Source organism: Panthera pardus, unplaced genomic scaffold, assembly GCF_024362965.1.
Source record: "Panthera pardus isolate Hobbes unplaced genomic scaffold, ASM2436296v1 HiC_scaffold_24, whole genome shotgun sequence".
NCBI lineage: Eukaryota > Metazoa > Chordata > Mammalia > Carnivora > Felidae > Panthera > Panthera pardus.
The window spans coordinates 113,517,135-113,539,149 of record NW_026526810.1 but is presented as its reverse complement, the minus strand read 5'-3'; the positions used below and the strand labels follow the sequence as shown (position 1 = coordinate 113,539,149).

Sequence of the window (22,015 nt, the reverse complement as noted above, 5' to 3'; positions counted from 1 at the left end):
GGCACCCACACATAGACCTAGAAAAGGCCTCATTCATTTTCGGCTGCACGCCTCCCAGAGTGAGCCATCCCTGCCTCAGGTCGATGTGGAAACATGGGGACCACCACCCCAGTCCCTAAAAATAGGGATGGGATGGGATGGTGAGTCAGGGGTCATGACGGCCCTTGAATTGGTCTGGCTGGGGACTACAGTCCAGGGGCAGGTTAGGTCCCTCCCCAGGGCCCAGTGACCCCTGAATAACCCAAGGGACTGCCCAGCTGGCCCTCCTGCTGGGCTTGGCTCTGGGCCAGAAGCTGCTGGTGTGGAGAGCTGCCAGCCCCTGGGGCTTCCCCTACGGCACTCGCATCAGCAAAGGCATCCTGTCTCCCTCCCTCCCTCTTTCTCTGCTTCTCAAGCCCCATCCATCTCCCTGGCAGGCTGGGAACTGTGCCATCTCTACTCCACCCCCACTGGTGACCCTGGTGGGTCTCTGGTCGGCAAGGAGCGTGAAGAGGACAAACCTGGGCCAGTTGCCCTCCCCGGGAGAAGCTTCAGCGGCAAGGACGCTGCCCTGGCCCAGCTTGCTCTGGGAAGCCTCGAACTGTTCTGATTTTCCACCTCAAAGCATCTCACTGGACTTCTCCCCAGCGCAAACTCTACCTCAGAGATTACAAACTGGCATTCTCTTTCATGTTGGGTTTTTACATTTTCTGAACTGATTGCCATTTAAAAATCAGGATATTTCACATAAAAAATTCAGAGTCCTGGCTTCTGGAACAAAAATCAGACAATCTGGTAATGCAGGGCCCACATTCTGAGAATAGCTGAGCAATAGTTGCTGCTTGAAAGGGATATGCCCTCTCTTGTTTGCCACAGTGGCCACCCAGCCCTGCTGCCCTTTTAATCCCCCTTCTAGCCCTGTCGGCATCTGAGGTTCTGGTCCTCCCTTTTCCAGGGCCTAGCCCCTGGCTGAACCCCAGCCATTTCAGTGAAATGAAACCTTGATGGTCCTCTCATCCTGCTACCCCTTCCATAACCTGAACCCTCTCTACAGCTTTCTGACAAGTAGCCATCCAGACTTTGCTTGGATACTTCCAGCAACAGAGAACTCACTATTCCCCAAGCAGCCCGATTCTGAACTCTCCCCCACATCCTCTTCTCACTTACGCTCCTCATTTCTCAGTCTCTACTCCTCTGTGGTGTCAGCTGCACCCTTGCCCTACCGCCTCCTTGTTGTTTGAGCCTCCAGAACCTTCCCCCAACCCTGCCAACTTCCTTCCACCTCTCACTCGCCTGCCAGGTATCTCACACTTGCCAGGCAGACTGTGTAGTCTCCAGCTATTCAGATTCTTCCCTGACAAGCCACATGCAACAAATCTGATCATCACTGGTACCCCCCAAACCTATACAGGTTGCTAAATGAGGGGAGACAGGCATGAGGCACAAGCATCCTGATCTGGTCTTTGTTTTCACAGCAAGGACTGAGGTAATAGAAAGGGGGGAGTAGCAGTGCCTCTCACCCCCACCCTTGGGGACAGGACTGCCAGGGGATAGCCCCAGGCCCAAGTGTCTTACTCTGTCCCCAGCCATGCTTCCTGGACCCACTGGGTCTGCTCAGTCCCTACAGTCATGCTGAGCCCAGGGCAACTCTGGGCCTTTGGCAAGGCTCAGCCCCTCTGCAGGGAGCCCCCCGGGCTTCAGCAACAGGCAGAGCTGGGCTAAGTAAGGAGACTAGGTAGGAGCTGGGCCTGGAATTTCCTCCCCCAGTGGTCTCTCCTGGGCTCTCCTACAGCCCACACAGCACTGTCCATGGGCCACAAGCGCACAGGGCTGTCCTGGGCCATGGACTCTGCTCTTGGGGCAGATGTGGCCTTGTGCCAAGCTCCTGATATTGGCCACACAGACCTTTCCCAGGATGATTTCTACCCTGCTTCCCGTTCCCTGGCTCAAGATTCTGCCAGGGCAGACAGAACTGGAGGAACACCTCCGTCCCTCCCCCTTCCCCACCCCCATCCTGCCACAGGCTTAGGGGGCCGGGAAATTTCCCACAGGTAAGATGGACTCAAATCCCAGAGGGATACCAGCAGAGCCAGCAACCCCCTCCTTGCTCAGCCTTGTGGCACTTAGATGTCCTAAGCACTGGCCTTCCAGCCACCGGCAGATCCATTAGTTTTGTTTTCCCCAAATCCCTTAAACTTCAGTTACTGGGTTAAAAACTCCAAAGAAAATACTAACTGCTTCTTGGCCCAAAGTTAGGGGGCTTGGCCCAGCGGGAGGAGCAGCAGCTTGGGTGGCTGAGCTGGGACAGGCTCTTCTTGCTGCCTCCCACCCTGCCCGGTCACCAGCCCCTCCCTCCCCACGAATGAGGCTGGTTCTGGCAGATGGATCCCAGCCAGAAGTGGTGAGGCTGGGCACTGCCACGTGCCTCACACCCGAATCTGGTACCCGTTGAGGTCCGGCATGGCTTTGGGCTCAGAAGGCTTCTTCTCACCCGATGGCCTGCAAGGAAAAGAGAATGGAGAAAGGGTGAGGGGCTTGGCAGGGAGGTGGGGGAGGAGGGAACAAGCAGTGGCTGCTCCTGGTCACTCCCCCTCCCTTCTTCAAGGTGCCCCAAATGCAGCAGTAAAGTCCACGTGGAAGTGTGTTTCTGGAACCCTGTCCTGCCTGTGCTGTCCTGAGTGTGGTCCCTCCACTGTCTTGCAGGCTCTTGCTCTTTGCTGGGGGTCCCCTAATCCGCGGTTGGCTGTAACAGCTGAACTGTGTGTCTCTCTGCGTGGGGAATCTGTTCTCTACAAAAGCTGCCTAGGTCCAAGCGAATGACACTGCATATCAGAGGCCTGCTCGTGCCCCTTAATCATCCCCGAGCTGTGGCTCCTGAATGACGATACTAAATCAAGAGCCAGACCCACATGTAGGGGACACACCAGAGGAGGCAGCCTGGTATTTTAATGGGATGTTTCTCGCAGGGGCAAAGTCACAGTCAACGTGGCCTGCTAGCCGCAATCTGATGTTAACCTCTCCCAACCACTGGGAGAGTTCCCTGTCTTGACAGGGGCCCACCCCTCCCACCCTCCCTCCCTCCCACACGAGCTATCTTAGACCCTCTGTGTGGGTCCTCTGGCTCTGGCAAGAGCATGGAGTAGCCAGTGGGCCAGTGAGTGGCATTTTCTCCGGGGAAACGGGACAGCACTTCTACCAGGAGGTAGCAACACAAACGCCTAAACCCACCAAACCTACATCGCCTGCCTCTGGCGGGAGCCAAAAAAGGAAGGGTGGGAAAAGGGTGAGAAAACGTGGGGATCTAGAAGATGAGAGAGAAAAGCCTTCTTCAGGCTCCCCCAGGTCCCTCACCAGCATCCTCCCACCCCCCAGGCACAACCCCATCCCTCACCGCCTTTCGCTGCGGCTGTTCCTGCGGTGGGGGCTGGACTGGCCCCTCTGTGGGGAGGAAACGTCCTTCTTCCGGTCCTTGGTGGGGGAGGGAGGGCCAGTCCCTTTGCCAATCTTGGTGTGGAGGAAGAAACAAAGTCTCACCTAAGGCTTCCCTAGAGCCCCTCCTGCCTTGTCCAAGCCAAAAGCCCTGAGACTGCCCTGTCTGCAGGGTCATCCCGAACCTGTTTCCCAGGAACTAAAGCTGCCGGGCAGAGCTTCCTCTGCAGGACAGCCTGCACTTACGGGCAAGTCACTGAGCTTTGTGCTGTTGTAAGAAGCCCTCAGGAAAAGGGCCATTTACCCATGCCAGACAAACGTGACAGCTGGGGAAGCAGCCTATGTCCGAGCTCTGGGCGGGATCTACCAGCCCCAAGGGGAACATTGGCTATCTCAAGACGAGCAGAAGCTCAGACTGGCGGCTATGTACGATAAAGGAAAAAATGAGAAAAGCGACCGAATCCCCTTTTACACAGCATGGTCAGCTTGACCGGAATTCTCAAAACACAGCGTGGGGGTGCTAGAGGGGGACAAATAACTTGGGGAGTCCTGAGTGCCAAATAGATTGGGAATCACAGTGCTAAAGCATAGGGAACTCTTGGCTCCAACTCTAGGTCCAGCCCGCTTTGAAGCCCAGTACTACTCCAGCAGCAGAAGCCAGGGTGCTGGGCAACTGGTGATATGCAGGGGAGGGCCAGCCCCCGAGAGCCAAGCAAGGTCACCACAGCTGGCTTCTACCCTGGGGAAAGGTGTGGTCACCGCACAAGGTCAGGCCTGAGGCCTGGCAAGGCGGGGCGAGCTGAGCTCTGACACGCCCTGCCGGGGCACCTGTGACATGCCTGCATTCCCTATTTCTAGACTGAGCTCCTGTCCCACCTCCTCACCACCTGTGAGGAAGCTACTGGGCGACGTGCACTTCAGTTTCGTGCCCTGAAAACAGCTCCCACCTGCCACCAGCCGGCCTCCTGGGTTCAATAGTGAACAAGCAATGGGGAGGGGCTGAACCCAGGAGAGCCCAGGCAGGCTCCAGGGGAGGTACCCTGGTCCAGGGGGACCCAAAAAGAGACCACCATCTGTTCACTGTAAGGCTGGGTGGAGGCAAGCTTCTCAGCAGCTTGGCCCACCTGCTGGGGTACTACCCCCCCCCCCCCCCCCCCCCCCCCCGTTCATTGCAGGTAGGAAAGAGGGAGAAGGAACATCCTCATCGTCTTCCCATGGCATGACTTCTTCCTTTTTCTGACTTCTTCCCAGTCCTTTATTGAATGTGGGGGTTGGGTACTCAAGAGTCAGGACACAAGACTGATGGAGGCTGCTTGCACCCGGCCCTACTTTCCCTCCCGACAGCCCATGGCTTCCCAACCAACGGCTCCACGTAGGGTCTTACCCCTGCCCTTCTCCCCAGGTTCTGGACTTGCCCTCTGCCCACAGCCAGCTCACCCGTTGCCTCCTTCCAGGGCCCTCCCCGGCCCAGTGTCAACAAGGAGCAACGGTAGCCGGTTCACCCCTATCGCGCCCTGAAGCCTCACGCCACCTCTGCTGGGGTGGGGGCCGGGGTGAGGGGATTGGTGGCATTCCCTGGAGAAGCGGCGGCGGCCCTTCCACTCCCACAGCCGGGCGGAGGGTGGGCGCCGGCACTGACCTTGAGCCGCATGTCGCGGGCGTGGCGCTCCAGCTCCTTGCGGAAGTCCTCGCGGCCCAGCCTGTCCACGTCCAGCACGGAGTGCTTCCACTCGATCTGCTCCACGCTGTGCGGGTCGTGGGACACGCACTGGCCCAGCTTCACCTTCTTGAGCACGTGCCAGCAGCGGCCGTAGGCGGCCTCGTAGTCCAGCACGAGCTCGCTGAGCGTGCGGAAGGCCGGCGGCTTGTACATCAGGTCCTCGCGCCGGCTCATGCCCAGCGCCCCGTAGCGGCCGCCGAAGTTCACCCCCAGCACGATGTGGCGGAAGTAGTTCCCTGAGAAGTAGGTCTTGAAGCTGATGGGGAAGCGCTCCAGGGTGGGCATGCTGTTGGTGAGGTAACTGCGCCCGCCAGCCCGGCTAAGGAAACAGCGGCGAGAGGCGCGGGGTCGGCGCACCCCGCGGGGCCCCTCCACCCTGGCTCCTGGGGGACACCCCGTGTCTGGCCCGACTCCACTGCCCGCCCCCGCCCCCTGCACCCCGCCTGGAGCCGAGCATGCAGGAGGTGCCCAATAAAGTCACCGGCTGGGCAAGGCGCCCAGCGATTAGTGGCCGCTGTCATGATGTCAAGCGGGGCTCACAAAGTATGAATAGCTAACTCCAGACTGCAGGGCTCTCCAGGGTCCCCGTGGCCGAAGGAGGAACGAGAGGGGCCCCCCACCCGCACCCTCCTTCCACCAGTCACACACATTTCCCCTCGCCGGCCCCTACATTCGCTCTCAGACACACTCTCCCGTTTTCTCTGTCACACATACATCCCTCCAGACGCAGACACTTCTCTTTCCCTCGCTGCCCCCACGCCCTGCCAAAGGACACACATGCCTGCCCACCAAAACCCCCGTCGGCCTGGCCTAGGAGGCCGACACCGCCGGGACCAGCTGCCCACTCCGACCTCGCACCCCGCCTGCCCTGCCCGTGCAGTCGCTCCATCCACCTGGATTTCCCACTGAGCACCTTCTGCACCAGCTCCTCCCTTCCACCGCAGGGCTGTTCCCCGTGTGCCTTGGCCTGCTCCTGTCACACCTCAGGCTTAGCTGTCGTGGCTGACCTCCCCTTCTAATCCAAGTCAGCTCTCCTGTTTCTTTTCTCCGGGACACACCCCCACACTCGGTAATGATTTGGCTTCTTTGTTTGCTTGCTTGTGTTTGTCTCCCCTGCCGGAATGCAAACTTCTGAGAGCTGAGACCTTGTGTGACCATGTTCCCTGATGCCTGTCTGGGGACCAGCATGGAGCCAGGCACCTAACAGTTACTCAATAAACTCTTCTTGAACACATGAGTAGAAGAAGATGAACGGATAAAAGCTTGGAGCAGATACCCCAAACAGACACTGTGCCAAGGGTCCTATTCGCAGTGACTTGTTCAGTTGTCCTAACAACTTTGTGAGACAGACACTACCGTCGTGCCCTTTTGCAGAGGGGGCTCCAAGGCTCAGAGACGTTAAGGAATGAGCTTGGGGTCACACGGTGAAGCTGCGGAGCTAGGGTTCACGTCCAGGTCGGCCTGACCCTAAAGTCTATGCTGTCAGTCACTACCGTGCTTCCTGAGCCCAACTCCTTGCAAGCGTCTGAGGACGCATAGATGAACAAGGCACAACAGGCTCAGGGAGCAGCGAGGAAGAGACACGGGAACAAACTCAGTATAGCGTCCACCGTGTGCACAACAAACGAGGAGACAGTGGCAGTTCTGTGGGGATGCTGAGGGGCTCCAGTCCAGATGGGAGCTGCTCTTGTCATCTTCCTGTCCAAGAGCCACGAGGAAACCTCTGAGAGGCCTCTGGGACCACATAATCCTGCCTGGACCAGCTTTCCGTGAGCACTGTGGGGAGGAAGCCATCTCTCTCCGTCTCGTCTCCACTTTGGTGTGCGTGGCCCCTGAAGAAGAGGATGTGGGAGCATGACGGAGGCACTGGCAGTGTGGCCTGAATCAGTTCTCAGGCACATCCCGACAAAGAACCCTTCGGACAGGGCAAAGCTTGTCAGGAGTGAGCTCCTGGGGCCTCTGCGGGAGGGGACTGAGGAGGTGGGCCTGTAGCTCCTTTGTACAACTTAAGGTAGGTATGTCCATGAGGGGTGGGGGGAATGCCTCCCTCAGATGACAATCCTCCTCAGGGGAGCTGTGTTCCTGGCCTGACCACCATGTTCTCCTTCCTCCTCGATCTGTCTCTGGGAGTGGACCCCTTGTTCTGTTAGGCAGCTTCCCCGCTGCCCTCTCTGTAGCACTAAGCCAGGCACCTACATCGGGGCCTGGGGACGGTGGGGAGGCAGACAGAATGTTTAAGAGCGGGTAGGTACTATGGATAGGGGGAGATGGGAGGGGTGGGCAGAGGCGAATCAACCTAAGCCTTGAACTGGTAAGACTGAGTGATTGGGCACATGGGATTCATTATATTGTTCTGTTTGTACAAGCTTAAATTTTTCTGTAATAAAACAAAACAAAAGGCTAGAGCTGAGGCATGGACTCCTAGAACACAGAACTGGCCACGAACACCAGTCTCCCTCCTGCTCTGATCAGGGGCTTGTCTGTCCCACCTAGATACCCGATGACCCAGCTATAGGCCTCAGTTCTGCCCTTTGGATGGGGGTGACCAAGAAACTTTTTTTTTTTTTTAAGCCAGTTCTATTTCAAAGACCCCATCTAACATCTCTACAAATCAACATGTCCTGCAAATGCCAACATTTGGGCATTCAAATGGCTTCTCCCAGACTGTCTGGTTCTCAGAAATGGCACAAGAGCCTTTGTGAGACAGTGTGCCTTGATTTGGGGTTCAGAGAACACAGTAATGGTGTCCAGAGGACTCAGAAAAGAGCTGCCCGGTGGGCCTGGAAAGTTAGCAACTGAGTCGTTGGGGACTGAGCTCCCCCTCGAGCTCCTTCACTTTGGGACCAAGTTCATGACTGCTGGGAGGGCTCTGAAGCTCATCCAGCCCTCCTCTTCCAGAGGAGGAAGCTGAGGCTCAGAAGGGCTAAGCCCACCTGCCCCTAGTCTCCAAGGGCCAAGGAAGGATACATTCCCAGGATCACGGCTTCCAGGCATTTGATTGGCAGAGCCTCTTTGGTCATCTCCTTGGCCAGGTCCATCAGCCTGGGGGGAGGGAGGCAGAACACTGAGGACAGATTCTCCAGTCTGGTAGGGGGTGGTCAGAAGGAGGAAGCAAGTCTAGAAGTGTGACAGGACCGACAGCTCCCTCCCTTCCAGCTCGGCCCCAGCACCTGCCCACCCCTCCAAGTCTGTCCTGAGCCTAAGGGGGGAGAAAAGAGGCAGCCACTGAAAATAAAGAAGGAGTCCCCTTCCTTCTCTCCTCCCCTCCCCTCCTTTCACTTCCTCCTCCCACCCCAGACTCCGGCTCCAAAGACTTCTGGGAGAGGGGAGCATGAATGGGGGTTGTGCCTTGGTAGGCAGATCATTGACACCCACCAGGCTGGGAGCCTTTTATGAAGACAGTGTTGCAGGGGCTGGTGGGAAAGCATACCAAGGATGCTGGGGACGTTGGCATTGCTCTTGTCCCTTCCGGAGCACAGTGAACACCCCTGACTCAACCATGGCTTCTCCAAAGAGCTTGTAATGGATTACAACTGCTCCCCCACAGCTGGCCAGCTGACCAGGGCAGAGACACAGGATCTCAGGCAGTTAACTGCCCAGCGACTCCCTGGTCTGCTCCTGAACTTGCAATTCAGGCCACTTCAAGACAGCCTATCCCTGAGGCTGTTTCCTTCCTCCTCGCCAAATGCTGCTCCCAGGCCTGGGAATGCAGCCCGGCCACTGGCTTTGCTCAGGAGGGTGTTGGATTCCTACATCCCACCATCCCACCGAGGCTGGAGCTGGGCTCCCAGCACACGGCAACCACGGGACAACAAGAGCAAAGCTTCTGTGTTAGGGAGGCTGGATTCTACCCAGGGGTTTGGAGAGAGGGTAACGAAACAGTTTAGCAAACAAACCATTTTAAGTAGTTTTCGTAAGAAAGCAAACATGGACAGACTATATGTGAAGATGTAAAATTCAAGTTAATTTCTGAAACACAGGATTTTAAGCCTGCACGCAGCTTTCGAATGAGCCCCCAGACCCAGCTGTGGTGTTCGCTCTTCACTCTGCTCTGCCCTTGGGGCTTCTCTGGGGTGAAACCAGCTAGAGGTCTGCATGGGGTGAAGGAAAGGCAACAGAGAGATGCAAGCTTCTCTCCCAGGGGTCCCTGCTTCTCAGACCCTGGGCCTTGTACTAAATGACTAGGATGGAGTCCAGCAAGGCAAGTGGGGCAACATACAGGTGCCCTGCAATGGGGAGGATGCAGGCAGTTGCAGAGAAAGGAGAGAACGGGAGGGCTGGCTCTCTCCTGCCAGGCTCAATTCTTATTAAAGAAAAAAAAAAGGGGGCGCCTGGGTGGCTCAGTCGGTTAAGCGTCCGACTTCGGCTCAGGTCAGATCTCGCAGTATGTGAGTTCGAGCCCCGTGTCGGGCTCTGTGCTGACTGCTCAGAGCCTGGAGCCTGTTTCAGATTCTGTGTCTCCCTCTCTCTCTGACCCTCCCCCGTTCATGCTCTGTCTCTCTCTGTCTCAAAAAAATAAATAAACGTTTAAAAAAAAAATTAAAACAAACAAAAAAAGGCGGCTCACGTCCGGACATCTACCTGGGACCACCCTCTGTCATCACCAAGGAAAACTGGGGGGGGGGGGGGGGGGGGGGGGGCTGCCCATCACCCCACATAGCTCAGCACAGATGTTGGGGTTTCCATCAAGGAGGCCCTGGATATCCATCTCGGCCAAAGGGTCCCTCTGTACGACAACCTTAGAGCCCCACAGTGGTACTTGCCCCTACTGGCTGGCTCCCCTGGGAGGTGTCCCTCCCTGCCTCATAAGCTTCCGCCCAGAGGCTCTCCCCAGGTGCTCCAGCCCACCTGGGGGCACTAGTAGCCTGGATGCAGAGGGACAGGGTGTTCCCCAAACTTACCCTGTCAGAGGTCTGCTCTTCTTAATTTCAAAGAACTGTGTCCCTGTGTGATTGTACCTGCAGGTGCCAGTTAAGGGCTTCCTAGCTTGTTCTGGAAGAGCTGTGCCCTTCTGTCCCCACCCATCCCCAAGTTCTGGGGCCCAGCACTCCTGGGGTGCAGGCTGGGTAAGAACCCCACAAAGTGCTTCCACAAGGTACCTTGGAGGATGCTGAAGACTGGAACATCTGAGAGCAGAGGAGAGCACCTGAGGGGAGACTGAGCAGTGGACAGCCCTCTGCAGCACACTCCCATTTTCCATCCAGCTGAGAAGCAGCGTGAACAGAGAGCGGGCTGGAGCAGGGGTCCAATGCAACCAAAGTGCCGGGCGGTGCTCCTGAGCCAAAGGCGTCCCCTCTTTGGACCACAGCTTCCCCACTGGGAAATGGAAGGACCGGACCCAATTTCCATTAACGAGCTTGTCTTTTCTCCTGCTCAGGACCCATGCCTGGTCCTTCCATCCCTGTCACATGTGCAGCTAGAAGGGCCTAGGGAGAGGACTGAGGACACACAGCTCTGAGCAGGCACAGGGGGATGGAGAGGCCCAGAGCAGGGACCCCGGGGAACCAGGCTCAGAGGGGCCAGGTCTTCCCATGCTAGGCAGCCGGCCTCCTACCAGGGGAGAGAAAGGCAAAGGACTAGGAGAATGTTCCAAGATGTGGAAGTTACCTCCTGGAGTGTCAAATCCTTGTTCTCCCCCATCTGCCCCCCAATTATTGCTTATGAAACAGTTTTTAAACAGCCCCGCGGGAGCTGCTCCGTTCTCCTACTGGGTCTGGATGGACAGCAGAGGAGGGTCTGTGCTGGCGGCCCGAGACACGGCCATCCCACCAGCGGGTCGCTCAGAAGACATTGCCCTGTCATGCAGAGGAGGAGGAGTGGGGGGGGGGGTGGGTGAGTAGGGAGGCCCGAGTGGGTCTGGCATTCATCAGATAAAACCCTCCAGCAGTCAGGCTGTGCTGGCACCACGAGATGGACACAGAGGTCACCTGTGAGTGGCACTCTTGGGAGCTGTGGGATCCGGCTGCTCTGCTGATGCCTCTCCAGCCCTGTCTGAAAAAAGCCCCACTTGGGTGTTTGGACCAGCATGCCAGCCAGATGGTGGCCATGACCCTGAACCAGGGAGGATACTGCAGCTCCCTGATGTAGCGCTGCACAGCTTCCAGGCGCTCAGGGACGGGCGTGGAGGGCTGGAACGTAGGCACACTCGGTATGGGAATCTAGGGACCGAGAAAGAGCGCTGGTCATTACAGGGAGGCTCACCCCGGAGCTTCCAGCCACCCGACACCCAGGATTAGCCCCCAGAGAAGCCACCACCCAAAGATGGCCTCCCCCTTCTGTCCTATCCCGAGCCTCTGTCCTTGGCAACTCCTGCCAGAGACTCCGGTCAGGCCCCCATCATGGCCATTTCTCTCCTTCCTGGCACTTGACGGCATTCCTCATTTGGAGCTTCTGTCGAGGTTTGAATTTTATGCTTCTGTAATAATTTTAGAAAAACATAGGTTGCCTCACCAGCTGTTTTGAATTGTAACAACTTCAAGTTGTTAACAATTTGAATTCATCAACTTCAAGGCTTAAAAAGAATGTCAATATTGGGGTTAAGTTCACTTGCATTCGGGATTTGCTCTGGTTCAAGTGCTGGATCAAAACTAATTTACCTGGTGTCCCCTTCCTTCCCTGCCCTGCCTGGGCTGGGGTGCCCCTCCCGTGGGGGGGGGGTGAGTGTGCCCCAGGATCAGAGCACATGGGAAGGCACAGGCCCTCCAGCTGCGAGCTGGACTGCTGAGGAGGTCAGCGCTGCCCGGCAGGAGGGACATGTTTCGGGACAGGTCTTGCCATGGATCTGCTTGCCATGGCCTGGCTGCTTTGGCCATGTTCCCCCTTCCACACCCTGCTTCCTGCCAGCTCCACGTCTGCAAGCAACATGAGCAACCAGGTAACTGGGCTCTCCTCCTCACCAGAATAGACTTTCCAGTGCCTGGCCCAGGAAGCGGGGAGATGGGGGGGGGGGTGCCAGGCAGGCACCTCCTGATGGCCAGAACCCGTGGGCTGCCCGGCTGCCAGGACTCAGGTCAGGAGCCGCAGACCCGCAGCCGGCAGTCTCCAGGAAAGAGGCACTGCACAGCTGTGTGCCCCAGGCCCCAGGCCCCCTTCTTAGGCCCAGGGAACCTGCAGTTTGGCCGCATCAAGCCAGTGAGGCTGAGGTGGCCCAGACAGGCACCAGCTGGGGGCCCTCTGGGGCTACAGAACTCCTCCAGGCGGAAGCAGCAGACTTCCAGGAATAAGGCCCACCTGTCGGGGCTCCCCCTTGGCCACCAGGATATCCTGCTGGGAGGTGGCCTCAGTCTCCTCACAGAGAGGTCTCTCTTGCTCCCCCTGAGGCTTCCGCCCAGCGGCGCCCTCAGTTCACATGGAGCCCACCCGTCAGGCTGGGGCCGCTGAGGGTGTCAGTCTGCATGGATAGGGGTTATGTGCGAGGGAAAGGGCAAAGCAGGCGCCCTGTGTGAACTTGGGGCAGGGCTGGGGTGGGGGAGGTTCTCCCTGCAGTGAGAAGCTGAGCCCACAGGGCACAGCCTCTTAAACGATGACGGGGCTACAATGTCTGGGGCCCTCATGTGGAGGGAGGCGACACACCAGTGACCACCGCACACTCACGTCTGGGGTGCCGCTGATGACTGGGACACAGGACAAGCTATGACAGACCCCTACTGGCTCTAAAGGGTAAAGATGCAGGGGGGAAGGCCCGGCTGGGCATGTCCGGAGCACAGTTCTGCATGAACTTCCTGTCCCTTCCTTGCCGGTCCCCTTCTTCCTGTCTGGGCAGTCCCGAGCAGCTGACCCCTCTCTCTGGAGGAAGCTATTTCCCCTTTTCACATTACACTGCTGCCCAAACCGATGCCACCGCTTACAGTCACCAGGGGGATAAAAGCCCCAGGACGGGGCGGCGGTGGGGGGGCTCTCCCTCTTCCTGACCACTCTGCCAGATGAGCTCCAGAACTCTCTGAGGGCCTAGCCCAGCCTCCCCCCGTGTCAGCATACGGGTTAGCGGGGAGGTGGAAGAGGAACTGGAAAAATTCCTTCACACTGTGCTGTGAACAGCATGGCGCCTGACCTCCTCAGGTGGAAGGTCCCTGAGAGGCAAACGGGTCATCCCCTTCTCAAGTGAGGCCATGTGGGGACTTGCAGGAGCTCTGGATAGAGACGGAAAATACGCCCTCCCTTGGGACACTCCAAACAAGGAGGGAGCTACGTTCACCAGAGCCGGCCCTGGGTCAGGGTATCACCTGCCATCCTGACGGAGAACCTAGGGACTTGTCACTCTGGGACAAGGAAATGACTCCAAGAGAGGCAAAGAAAAAGACGTGGGATTCACAAGCAGGGCCTCAAAGACTGCCACCACTGAGGCTTAGCTGGAAGGAGCCGTCTGGCCAGCTGCATGACTCACGTTAACTTGTGTGCATCAGTGCAGACCCCATCCTTCTGAATGTTCACGCACACACTCATTCGCTCAAAACGAATAAGCAGGATTCTGTACATCCAAACGACCAGGTCCGTTTTAGGACTGGGAGCCCGGATTTGCCCCCCCCCCCCCGGCCCCCACTTACAAACCGGGAGCCAGGAGGGGTCAAGGGGTGGGATTAAGTGGGCTATATGGCAGTGAGTGAGATCTACTACCCAGATCTCTCCGGGGACAACTCCTTCCCCACTACCAAGGCCAAGGATTATCCCTAAAGTCCTGGATTCTATAAGACATTCTTTCTGGTGGAGGCCATGTCAGCCCTGCGCAATGAGAATGCTTGGGGGAGGTGCAACAGCCCGCAGATAGATGTGGGGGCAAGAGGCAGGACAGCCTGGAGGTCGATGGAGCCGGCTCTGGAACCAGACCATCACTATCCAAATCCCAGCTCTGCCATCCGCTGTCTGGCATCTAGTTCCTTAACATCCCTCTGTGCCTCAGACGCCTCGTTTGTGAAATGGGCAGCGTAAGAGAAACAATTTCATAGCATAAATGAGATGCTATGTGCTGAGGCCTTAGAACAGGGGCTGGCGCGCAGCGAAGGCTCAATTCCTGCTCGGTGTCGTTACAGTGTGTGCCAAAGCGATTGGTCAGCACAGGCCGAGGCCGCCGGCAGGGTTACCTTTTTGGAGGAGGTGTCCAAATTCCCATTCTGCAGGAGCTCCGTGGCCAGAGCCACAGTCAGAAGACCTTCAGCAGCTGGGTCTGGGATGAGTGGCCACTGAGCTTTTAAGGGTGGTGACAGCTTGGAACATCAAGGAGAGATTCTTATGAAAGAACACAAACTATTCCTGGACCTGAGATCCTTTTAGAAATGGCTGTCCTTCAACAAACTGTATCATCCTCTTAAAGGATGTTCCCCTAAAGCACCTGTGGGGTGACCGCTGCACCTCAGTCCTTGCTCCATTGGCTGGGTACACATGACATGCTCACCTGTTTCACATGCCTGGCTTCATCACCTCCTCCCCAAGTCCCTCAGACACCGGTATTGCTATTATCCCCATTTTACAGCCGAGGAAACTGAGGCACAAGGAGGTCACATGACTTCCTCACAAAAACAGCTATGCGAGAACTAGGATTTAAATGTGTTGGATTTTTCTGCCAAGCTCTTTTTATCACACGACACTGCAGGGCTCCCAGACTGAACTGCCCGCAGGGGCAGGGGCAGGGGCAAGCAGCACACAGGGGAAGGCAGGCGGCGAGGCGGTGGTGGGGACTGTGGCCAATTGGAGGAGGGGGGACCCCTCCTCAGCTCCAGCTGCCAGCTGCTATGTGGGATCATAGATTCTGTTCCCAGATCTTCTCATTTTCTGAAAAGATGCCCAAAATCTGGATCTTTATGTGAAATCTCCCAATTATACATTTTGGCTCGAGTGATCTTTTAAAACATTACGCTCTCCCAACAAAACAGCTCTTGGGCCCACCATGATGTGACCTTTGCGGAGAATGCCAAGGGCATGGCCACGCGGGGAGGGGCCAGCCTAGTGGTCGTCCTCCCTGCCGCTGACACTCTGGGATCCAGCCACCGGTGCCTCCCAGACTCCACTTTTCTACTCTGGGCTGAGGTCCAAAAGGAACCTCGTACAGACATGTAGGTCCTCTGCCTGTGACATCAGTCCCGTGGTTTGAGGGCCAGTTTAGAATTTTTCCAGTCTGCTCTCAAGACTCCTTCCACTCCCACCACACTCCTGTCAGTCTTGACATCTCCAAACCCCCACCACCCAGATACTGGCTTCATTTCTTCATGGGTGTCTTTCCTACATGTGATGGCTAAAGATGACAAGATGACATTACAGACCGGTGGCTCATGAATCCGTTGACTTATTTTAGTCTTCAGGAGTGGTAACAGTTTTGCAGGGAACCCTTCACGCTCTCGCACAGCCTGACTTAAATATAAGCAAGGTGGCGGGAGACTGTCTGCTAATCACCAGCTTGCTGCTGTGGGAGAGGCGTGTGGCTCTGGCCCTAGGGCTACAGATGCCGAGTGAAGTCTAGCCTCCCGGCTTCCGGAGGAAAGATTTGAAAAAAGAGGGAATGGACATCCAGTAACAACTACTGGCTTGAGACTTTACCGTTGGTGAAATGCTTTAACGCATAGTCTCTCATTTAACTTTGACCACAATCCCCTCCATTGTACAGATGAGAAAACTGGCTCAAATGGGCTGAGGGCCTGCTTGAGTTCACACAGACAGGTGGGCGATCAAAACCAACATCCATATTCTTTGGCACGGTGCTTCCTTTCCAGGAATTTATCCCAAGGAAATAACCAAGGGTGGACCCCCAAATTTATGTTTTAGAATTTTCACCACAGTGTTCATCTTAAGAATAAAATATTAGACACCATGTCCAATCATGGGGGACTAGCTTAATAAATTTCAAGTTTATACATAGGGCAATTACATAGCCATCTTATTTCCCTTGGAAATACTGGGCTGTTGTTCAGCCTTCAACCTCTGAATTCTCTTTTCCAAGAAGACAATTTCTGATGGCTCTACCAATAACTTGGTAGAAATGAAACAAAACAGGCCATCTCCATGTCTACTCCACATTAACTGCCACTCTCCCGAGCCCCCTTACTTTCCAACTGAGCCGGCACGACTAAGCACTGGGCTCTGACCTTTGCCCAAAGGGCTTTTCTTTGGACATTTCAGGTCTCTGCATCTGAGAGTGTTTCTTTAGTCTTAACCGTAATATTATAAAACCAAAAATCGTGCGCCTGTAAGTCTCAAGCACTCTTTCATTTGGCAAACATACGCAAGCGACTGTGTTGTGCCAGGCACACAGAAAGCCCTGGAAAGACAAAGATGAATGAGACACAGCCTCAGTCTTCATGGGTGATGCAGCTGAAGGGCAGCCATCATGGAGCCAGCCCTCCACCGAAAGATTATCTCACTTCACTCGTTTCCACAGACCTTTTTCTAACTGCCCTGAATCTAGCGTCCAGCAGAGCAGAGGGCATGGAACTTCAAAACCTGAGACTGAGTCCTGGCTCTGCCACTTACTAGCTGTGGGATCCTGAGTTTTCAGTTTTTCCGTCTGTAAAATGGGGCCCCAAACCACACTTGTTTCACAAGGCTGTTGGAGAACTCAGTGGGATAGGGCATGAAAATATTTTCTCAACATCTGAAGCCCTGTGTCCTCCTAGTCATTTATTACGTGCCTGCCCACAGTTCACCGGCTTAGCAAATAAGATGTAAAGCCACATTAGTGTACTTGTTAATCTGCTGCCCTGCCCACAAAACATGGGTATTTAAAAAGGGATGGAAGAGGTGCCTGGGTGGCTCAGTCGGTTAAGTGTCTGACTCTGGATTTTGGCTCAGGTCATGATCTCACAGTTTGTGAGATCGAGCCCTGTGTCATCTCTGCACTGACAGCATGGAGGCTGCTTGGGATTCTCTCTCTCCCTCTCTCTATGCCCGGCCCTCCTTGCTCATGCTCTCTCAATAAATAAATACTTTTTAAAAGTAAAAAAAAAAAAAAAAAAAGGGATGGAAGAAAGCCTCCTGGAAACAGGGCATGTGGATCTCACAAAACCTCAAAGGCAGTTGAGAGAAAGTTCTTCTGCACAGGCACAACCTGTTTGTATTTTTAAAGTGCTACTATGCCAGTGGTCCCCTACCCCACCAAGGAAAAGTGTGATTTGGCTCTCCCAGCCCCAAGATCGCTAAAACCTGATATACCACTCCCCCCAACACACGTACACAATGCTTACCTTGGGCAGGTCTGTGGCCCCTCGGATCCGCTGGGCCACCTTCTCTCCATCGGGGTGGATCTTGGCCACGTGCTTCCACATCCTTTCCCAGGTGGCCTCGTCCACAGGCAGCCCACCCCGGTTGACAAAGAAGGGGACGCCTCCGTCTCGCAGGTCCTCTTCCCCTTCCTCCTCTGGCTCATCATCTCTCTGGGCTGAGGCCCCTTCACTGGTCTCCAGGCGTCTGACCCCAGAGGGGGCTGCAGCGGCAGTGGGGGCAGCACCGCTGCTGCCACCCCCGACCACCTTCTTCCCCCCTGGCATCCCCGAATCCTTGATGGGGGTAGGAGTATGTATCAGGAGGCAGGAAAAAAATAGGTGGCTCACAGGAGGCCTCCCACACACCAGCTGCAGAGATAACACATGGCCAAACAGAGTGCAAGGCGCCTTTAAGAAACCAGGGCGTGGCTCCTGTACAAAATACTACTCAATAAGAAAAAAAAAATCAGTGCCTCAACGTGAAGTAGGGGGTAGAGAGGTGGTGGTCCGGGGTCAGCCTTAGAGGCTTTGTTCTTTTTGTAAAACGGGATAAAGAGAACACACCCCAACTTGGCAGCCATCACAAAGCTCCCCCATTTGACAGCGAGAACAATGACGGGCAGCAGTCTGGGCTTGCAGAGTAAAGTCGGAGGGAAACTGAGGCCAGACAGCTCACACCTGCGGCCACAGAGGGTCAAGGCACCGGGTCCAGGCCAACCGGGTGCCCCAAGTCGTAGTTTTGGAGAACAATTTCGTCTCCAAAATCTCGCACACTCACAGCAGCGCGCGCTCCGGGGGGTACCGAGAGGACTCCGCGCCGCATCAGCTCGGAGCCGGGACCCCCGGACAAGAGGGTGACGAGGGGGCGCGATTTCTCTGACGCGACGAGCCTGGGAGCCAAGACTCACAGCTGGCTGGGCGCGGGGAGGGGGCGCACGCCGACGCGCTCATTCCACGCCCGCAGCCAACTCCCCGCACAAAGTGGGCTTTGTCTCGCCCCCCGTCCCCTCGTCCCCGGGAAGCAGCAGCTCAGCTCCCAGAAGGGGGAAGGGCGCGGCGGGGGGCGCCAAGGCCCAGCCGGTCCCGAGCCGGGCGCGTCTCAGCGGGCGGACAGCGGGCACCGGGCGCCGCGCAGCGCCAGCCGAGCCATCGCGGGGCGCGGGTCCCGCTCCGGGGCCGGGGGCTCAGCGGGGCCGACTCGGGCGGCGCGCAGGGGCCAGGCTGAGGTCACCGAGCGGCGGGCTCCGGCCGCGCGGTCGCAGCCTCCGAGTGGCTGCGGCATGGGCGGTGGCGCGGCAGGGCCGGGCGAAGGATGCTCCGCGGCGGTCCTCTCGCGCTCCGGCTGCCCGGGCTGAGTGGGAGGAGGAAGGACCGCCGGACGAGGAGGGAGAGCTCGGAGGCTCGCGCGGCCACAGCCCGCGGAGGGAGCTGGAGGCGAGTGGCAAAGCCTCGGCAAGCGCGGGCTGCGCTAGTCCCGCCGAGCGGGAGGTCCACGCTGAGCTGCTCCGCGAGGCTCAGGCCGCCGCCTCCGCCGCCCCAGGGCCCAGCTGCCGCCAGCCGCGCGCGTCCCCTGCCCGCCCGCCGCCCACCCGGCTCGACTCCGGCCCGCGCCGCGCATGCGCTCCGTCCCCCCCTTAAAGGGCCAGCGCGTTCCCGGCGGGCCCTCCGCCTTCCGCCGCCAGCCCTGCGCCCCAAGTTATCTCTAGGATGCAGGGTGTCGTCCGCGCCGCTCTCACCTCTCTCTCAGGGCGCTGCGAAGCCGGCGACGAGCTGCGGAGGAAGCTCACAACGTGCCACACGGAGCTCAAACTGCGTGGAGATTCCGGCCTCGGGAGGCCCGCGGTCGGGAATTTCCGAAAGGAAGCACCTCGCAGGGGCCCTCAGGAGGTAGAAGCGAGAGTTCTGGCCTGGAGGACCGGGTCTCATTTCCTGCGGGACATCCTACAGGTCGCTTCCCTCCGTGGGCCTCAGTTTCCCCATCTGGCAGCCGAGCTCGTCACACCGGGTGAGCGCAGAGCCCTGGCGTGCGGCTTCCTTAACGGAGGCCATCTGGGGGTTAGTGTCACGACTTCTGGAAGCGAAAGGGTTAAAAGCCACCCTGTTGCACCCCAAGACCTGCATCAGTGGGAGCGGGGTGCGCGGGGTTCGCCCCCTCGTCGACCTCCCCGGACCTGGCGATGGGCTCCCCTGCGCCCCCCTGCAGGAGGGTTGCCGCGCCCTGGGTCTTGGGACGGCGACCCATGCATGGAGTGAGTTGACAGTCGGTAGGGTCCTGCCGGCCCAGAAGAAGGGGACACCACAGCCCATTGCTGTGTGCGGGCCCAGGACGGTGGAGACCCAAGGCACGCTTCTCTCCCCCCCCCCCACCCCGAGCGCCCCCCAACAAAGCAGCAGCGCGGAAAGGAAAAGACGCAAAGGGGGAGCAGAAGGAAAGAATTCACTGAAAGACAGCCATGTGTGCTTTAAGACTTCTCTCCTGTCTCCCACCAGGAGTTAGTATGAATGGCAAAGCAGCTTCCTGGGCCCTGGCCCGCCTGCCCGCAGATTCAGATTGCTTAGGTCTCCGAGTCTGCTGCATTTCTCACCGTGCCCCTTTCCGCCAAGCTGAAGTTTCCACACCTGGGCTGGGACAGAGAAGGCCTTGGGGACCGCGGAGGTGGTCAGTGGTTCCCCGTCTGTTTTCTCTAAAGCCCCGGTGTCTGAATTTCCTAGGTCCCCTCCTGTAGCTCCCTCTTGCTGCCTCCAGGGTCAGCAACCAAGGGTGATGAGTGATGGGAAGGGTCACAGGACTTTGAGAAAGCCCGTAAATGGGAGTTCCTCTTAGCTTACAGAGGCTGGAAGACCCCAAGCATGTGAAACCACCAGGGACCGGCACCTGCAACCTACTCATCCTCTAGATGGGGAGATTGAGTCTCAGAGAGTGACTTCCTCAAACCCACACAGCTAACAATTTCAACGGACGCTTCACTTCTTCAGACACTTACCGTTCGCCCTGCACTTTGCCTCTCCTGCTAGCTAAGTTGTGGTAGTTTAAAAATGTTTGCCAAGTTCTTTACTGCTTCTCCTTTCAACAGATGTTGTCTAGGGGCACCTGGGTGGTTCAGTCCGTTGAGCGTCCAACTTCGGCTTAGGTCATGATCTCAGGGTTCGTGGATTCAAGCCCTGCATCAGGCTCGCTGCTGTCAGCGAGGAGAGCACTTCGGATCCTCTGGCCCCCTCCCTGTATGCACCACCCCGCTCTCTCTCTCTCTCTCTCTCTCTCAAAAAATGAATAAACATTAAAAAAACCCCAAAAGATGTTGTCTTACTTCCTCTCCCCTTGACTGCTGGCTGGACTTGGCAACCGGCTTCTAATGAACACAACATGGTGGGGGTGATGCTATATAGCTCTTAAGCCTAAGTCCTAGAAAGGAGACATTTCTCTTGTCTCTTTCTTGCTTTCTCAGGACAGGCATGCTTGAAACCAGCCACCATGCTGTGAGGAAGCCGAAGCCCTGCGGAGAGATGACGTGACCCGTTCTGGCTGACGTCTCCAGTTAGGGCTCTCGGTTCACAACCAGCATCACTCAGGTGATGAACTGACATCATCCCAGCTGCCAGCCTCTGAGTCTTCTAGCCAAAGTCCCAGACGTGGAGCAGAGACAAGCCAACCTTGCCGTGCCCTGTCTGAATTTCTCTCCCACAGAAACTGAGAGATAAGAAGCAATCATTATTGTTTTAAGCCAGTAAGTTTTGGGGTACTTTGTTATGTGGCATTAGATAATTAATTCTGTGAAATGACATTTCCTGAAATGACAAATAATACAGTGGATTTGGGGTGTTTATTCAAACATGCCAACAGTGAGTAGTTATTGAGCACCTTCTATGAGCCTGGCTCTGTACTAGGCACTGGGGATACAGTGGTGAACAAGAGGAACATGGTCTTTGCCCTGGTAAGGCTTATGGTCTACTACTGGAGGAGATGGTTAAACATGATTCTAATAAAGTGCTTTGCCAGAGTCTTAGACCAGGAAGCTATGGGAGTGCATACTTAGGGCAACTTGGTCAGGTAAGTGGGTTGCTGGGGAAGGAGGAAATGAGTTGAGCACAAGGCCAGCATGGTCTAGCCGAGAGAGGTTTCTGGGATATATTCGTAGAAGGGGGAGGGGACAGGTGTCAGGCAGGGTGGAAGGGCATACAGATAGATTAGAACATGGTGAAACCAGAAAGGGATGTGTCGTACTCAATCTCATTTTAGCCGAAAGCACTAGGGTCACAGAGTTTGTGAACTGCGGTGCAGATCTTGGGTCCCCTCCCACAGGGGGAGGGGATCAAACCCTCCCACAATCCCGCATACCTATACCCAGGGAACAACATCTCTAATGACACTTGGGTCACTCCTCATTTGGCTCAAAGCTCTTCTGACTAATATCTCTTTTGCTGTCTTCACAAAGACAATTTCTGGAAGAAATTAAGAATGAGTTAATTTCCATTTTACACAGGAAGAAATGATGCACAGGGAGGCCGGGCAACTTACCTACCTAGTTTAGGGGCTGGCATGTCAGGGCTGCTAGCTACTGATGATGTACTTGGATGATGACAGGGATGATGATGATGATAATGACACCTAGGTCACATCATATCTCACTTGTTATTGTCACTCTTGGGATTAATGTTCTGGAAACTAATATGCAGTGTCTTGGGGAATCAACGTTGGTATCAA

At 56.5% G+C, this 22,015-nt stretch overlaps 2 protein-coding genes across 5 annotated transcripts in view; one reads left to right on the top strand and one right to left on the bottom strand.

The window, feature by feature from the left end:
- Window positions 1-5,011, top strand: part of ANGEL1 (angel homolog 1) — a 48,383-nt gene extending 43,372 nt beyond the window's left edge. The window contains exon 12 of the transcript XR_008417269.1: window positions 4,811-5,011. The gene's annotated coding sequence lies outside the window, so the exon portion shown is untranslated. The remainder of the gene's footprint in view (window positions 1-4,810) is intronic.
- Window positions 661-19,154, bottom strand: VASH1 (vasohibin 1). Of its 4 annotated transcripts, XM_053889637.1 has the most exons (9): window positions 19,050-19,154; window positions 17,296-17,682; window positions 14,206-14,328; window positions 11,198-11,286; window positions 10,030-10,089; window positions 8,096-8,170; window positions 5,048-5,429; window positions 3,371-3,483; window positions 661-2,478 (listed from the first exon to the last, which is right to left on the bottom strand). In XM_053889637.1, the coding sequence occupies exons 2-9, from the start codon at window positions 17,596-17,598 to the stop codon at window positions 2,406-2,408; spliced, it is 1,218 nt and encodes a 405-aa protein (XP_053745612.1). In that variant the 5' UTR covers window positions 17,599-17,682; window positions 19,050-19,154; the 3' UTR covers window positions 661-2,405. The 4 variants fall into 4 exon arrangements, with proteins under 4 accessions (XP_053745612.1, XP_053745613.1, XP_053745614.1 ...); XM_053889638.1 differs by lacking the exon at window positions 19,050-19,154 and having other exon boundaries at window positions 10,030-10,086; window positions 17,296-18,885; XM_053889639.1 differs by lacking the exons at window positions 14,206-14,328; window positions 19,050-19,154 and having other exon boundaries at window positions 17,296-18,882.
- Window positions 19,155-22,015: the final 2,861 nt, after the last annotated feature.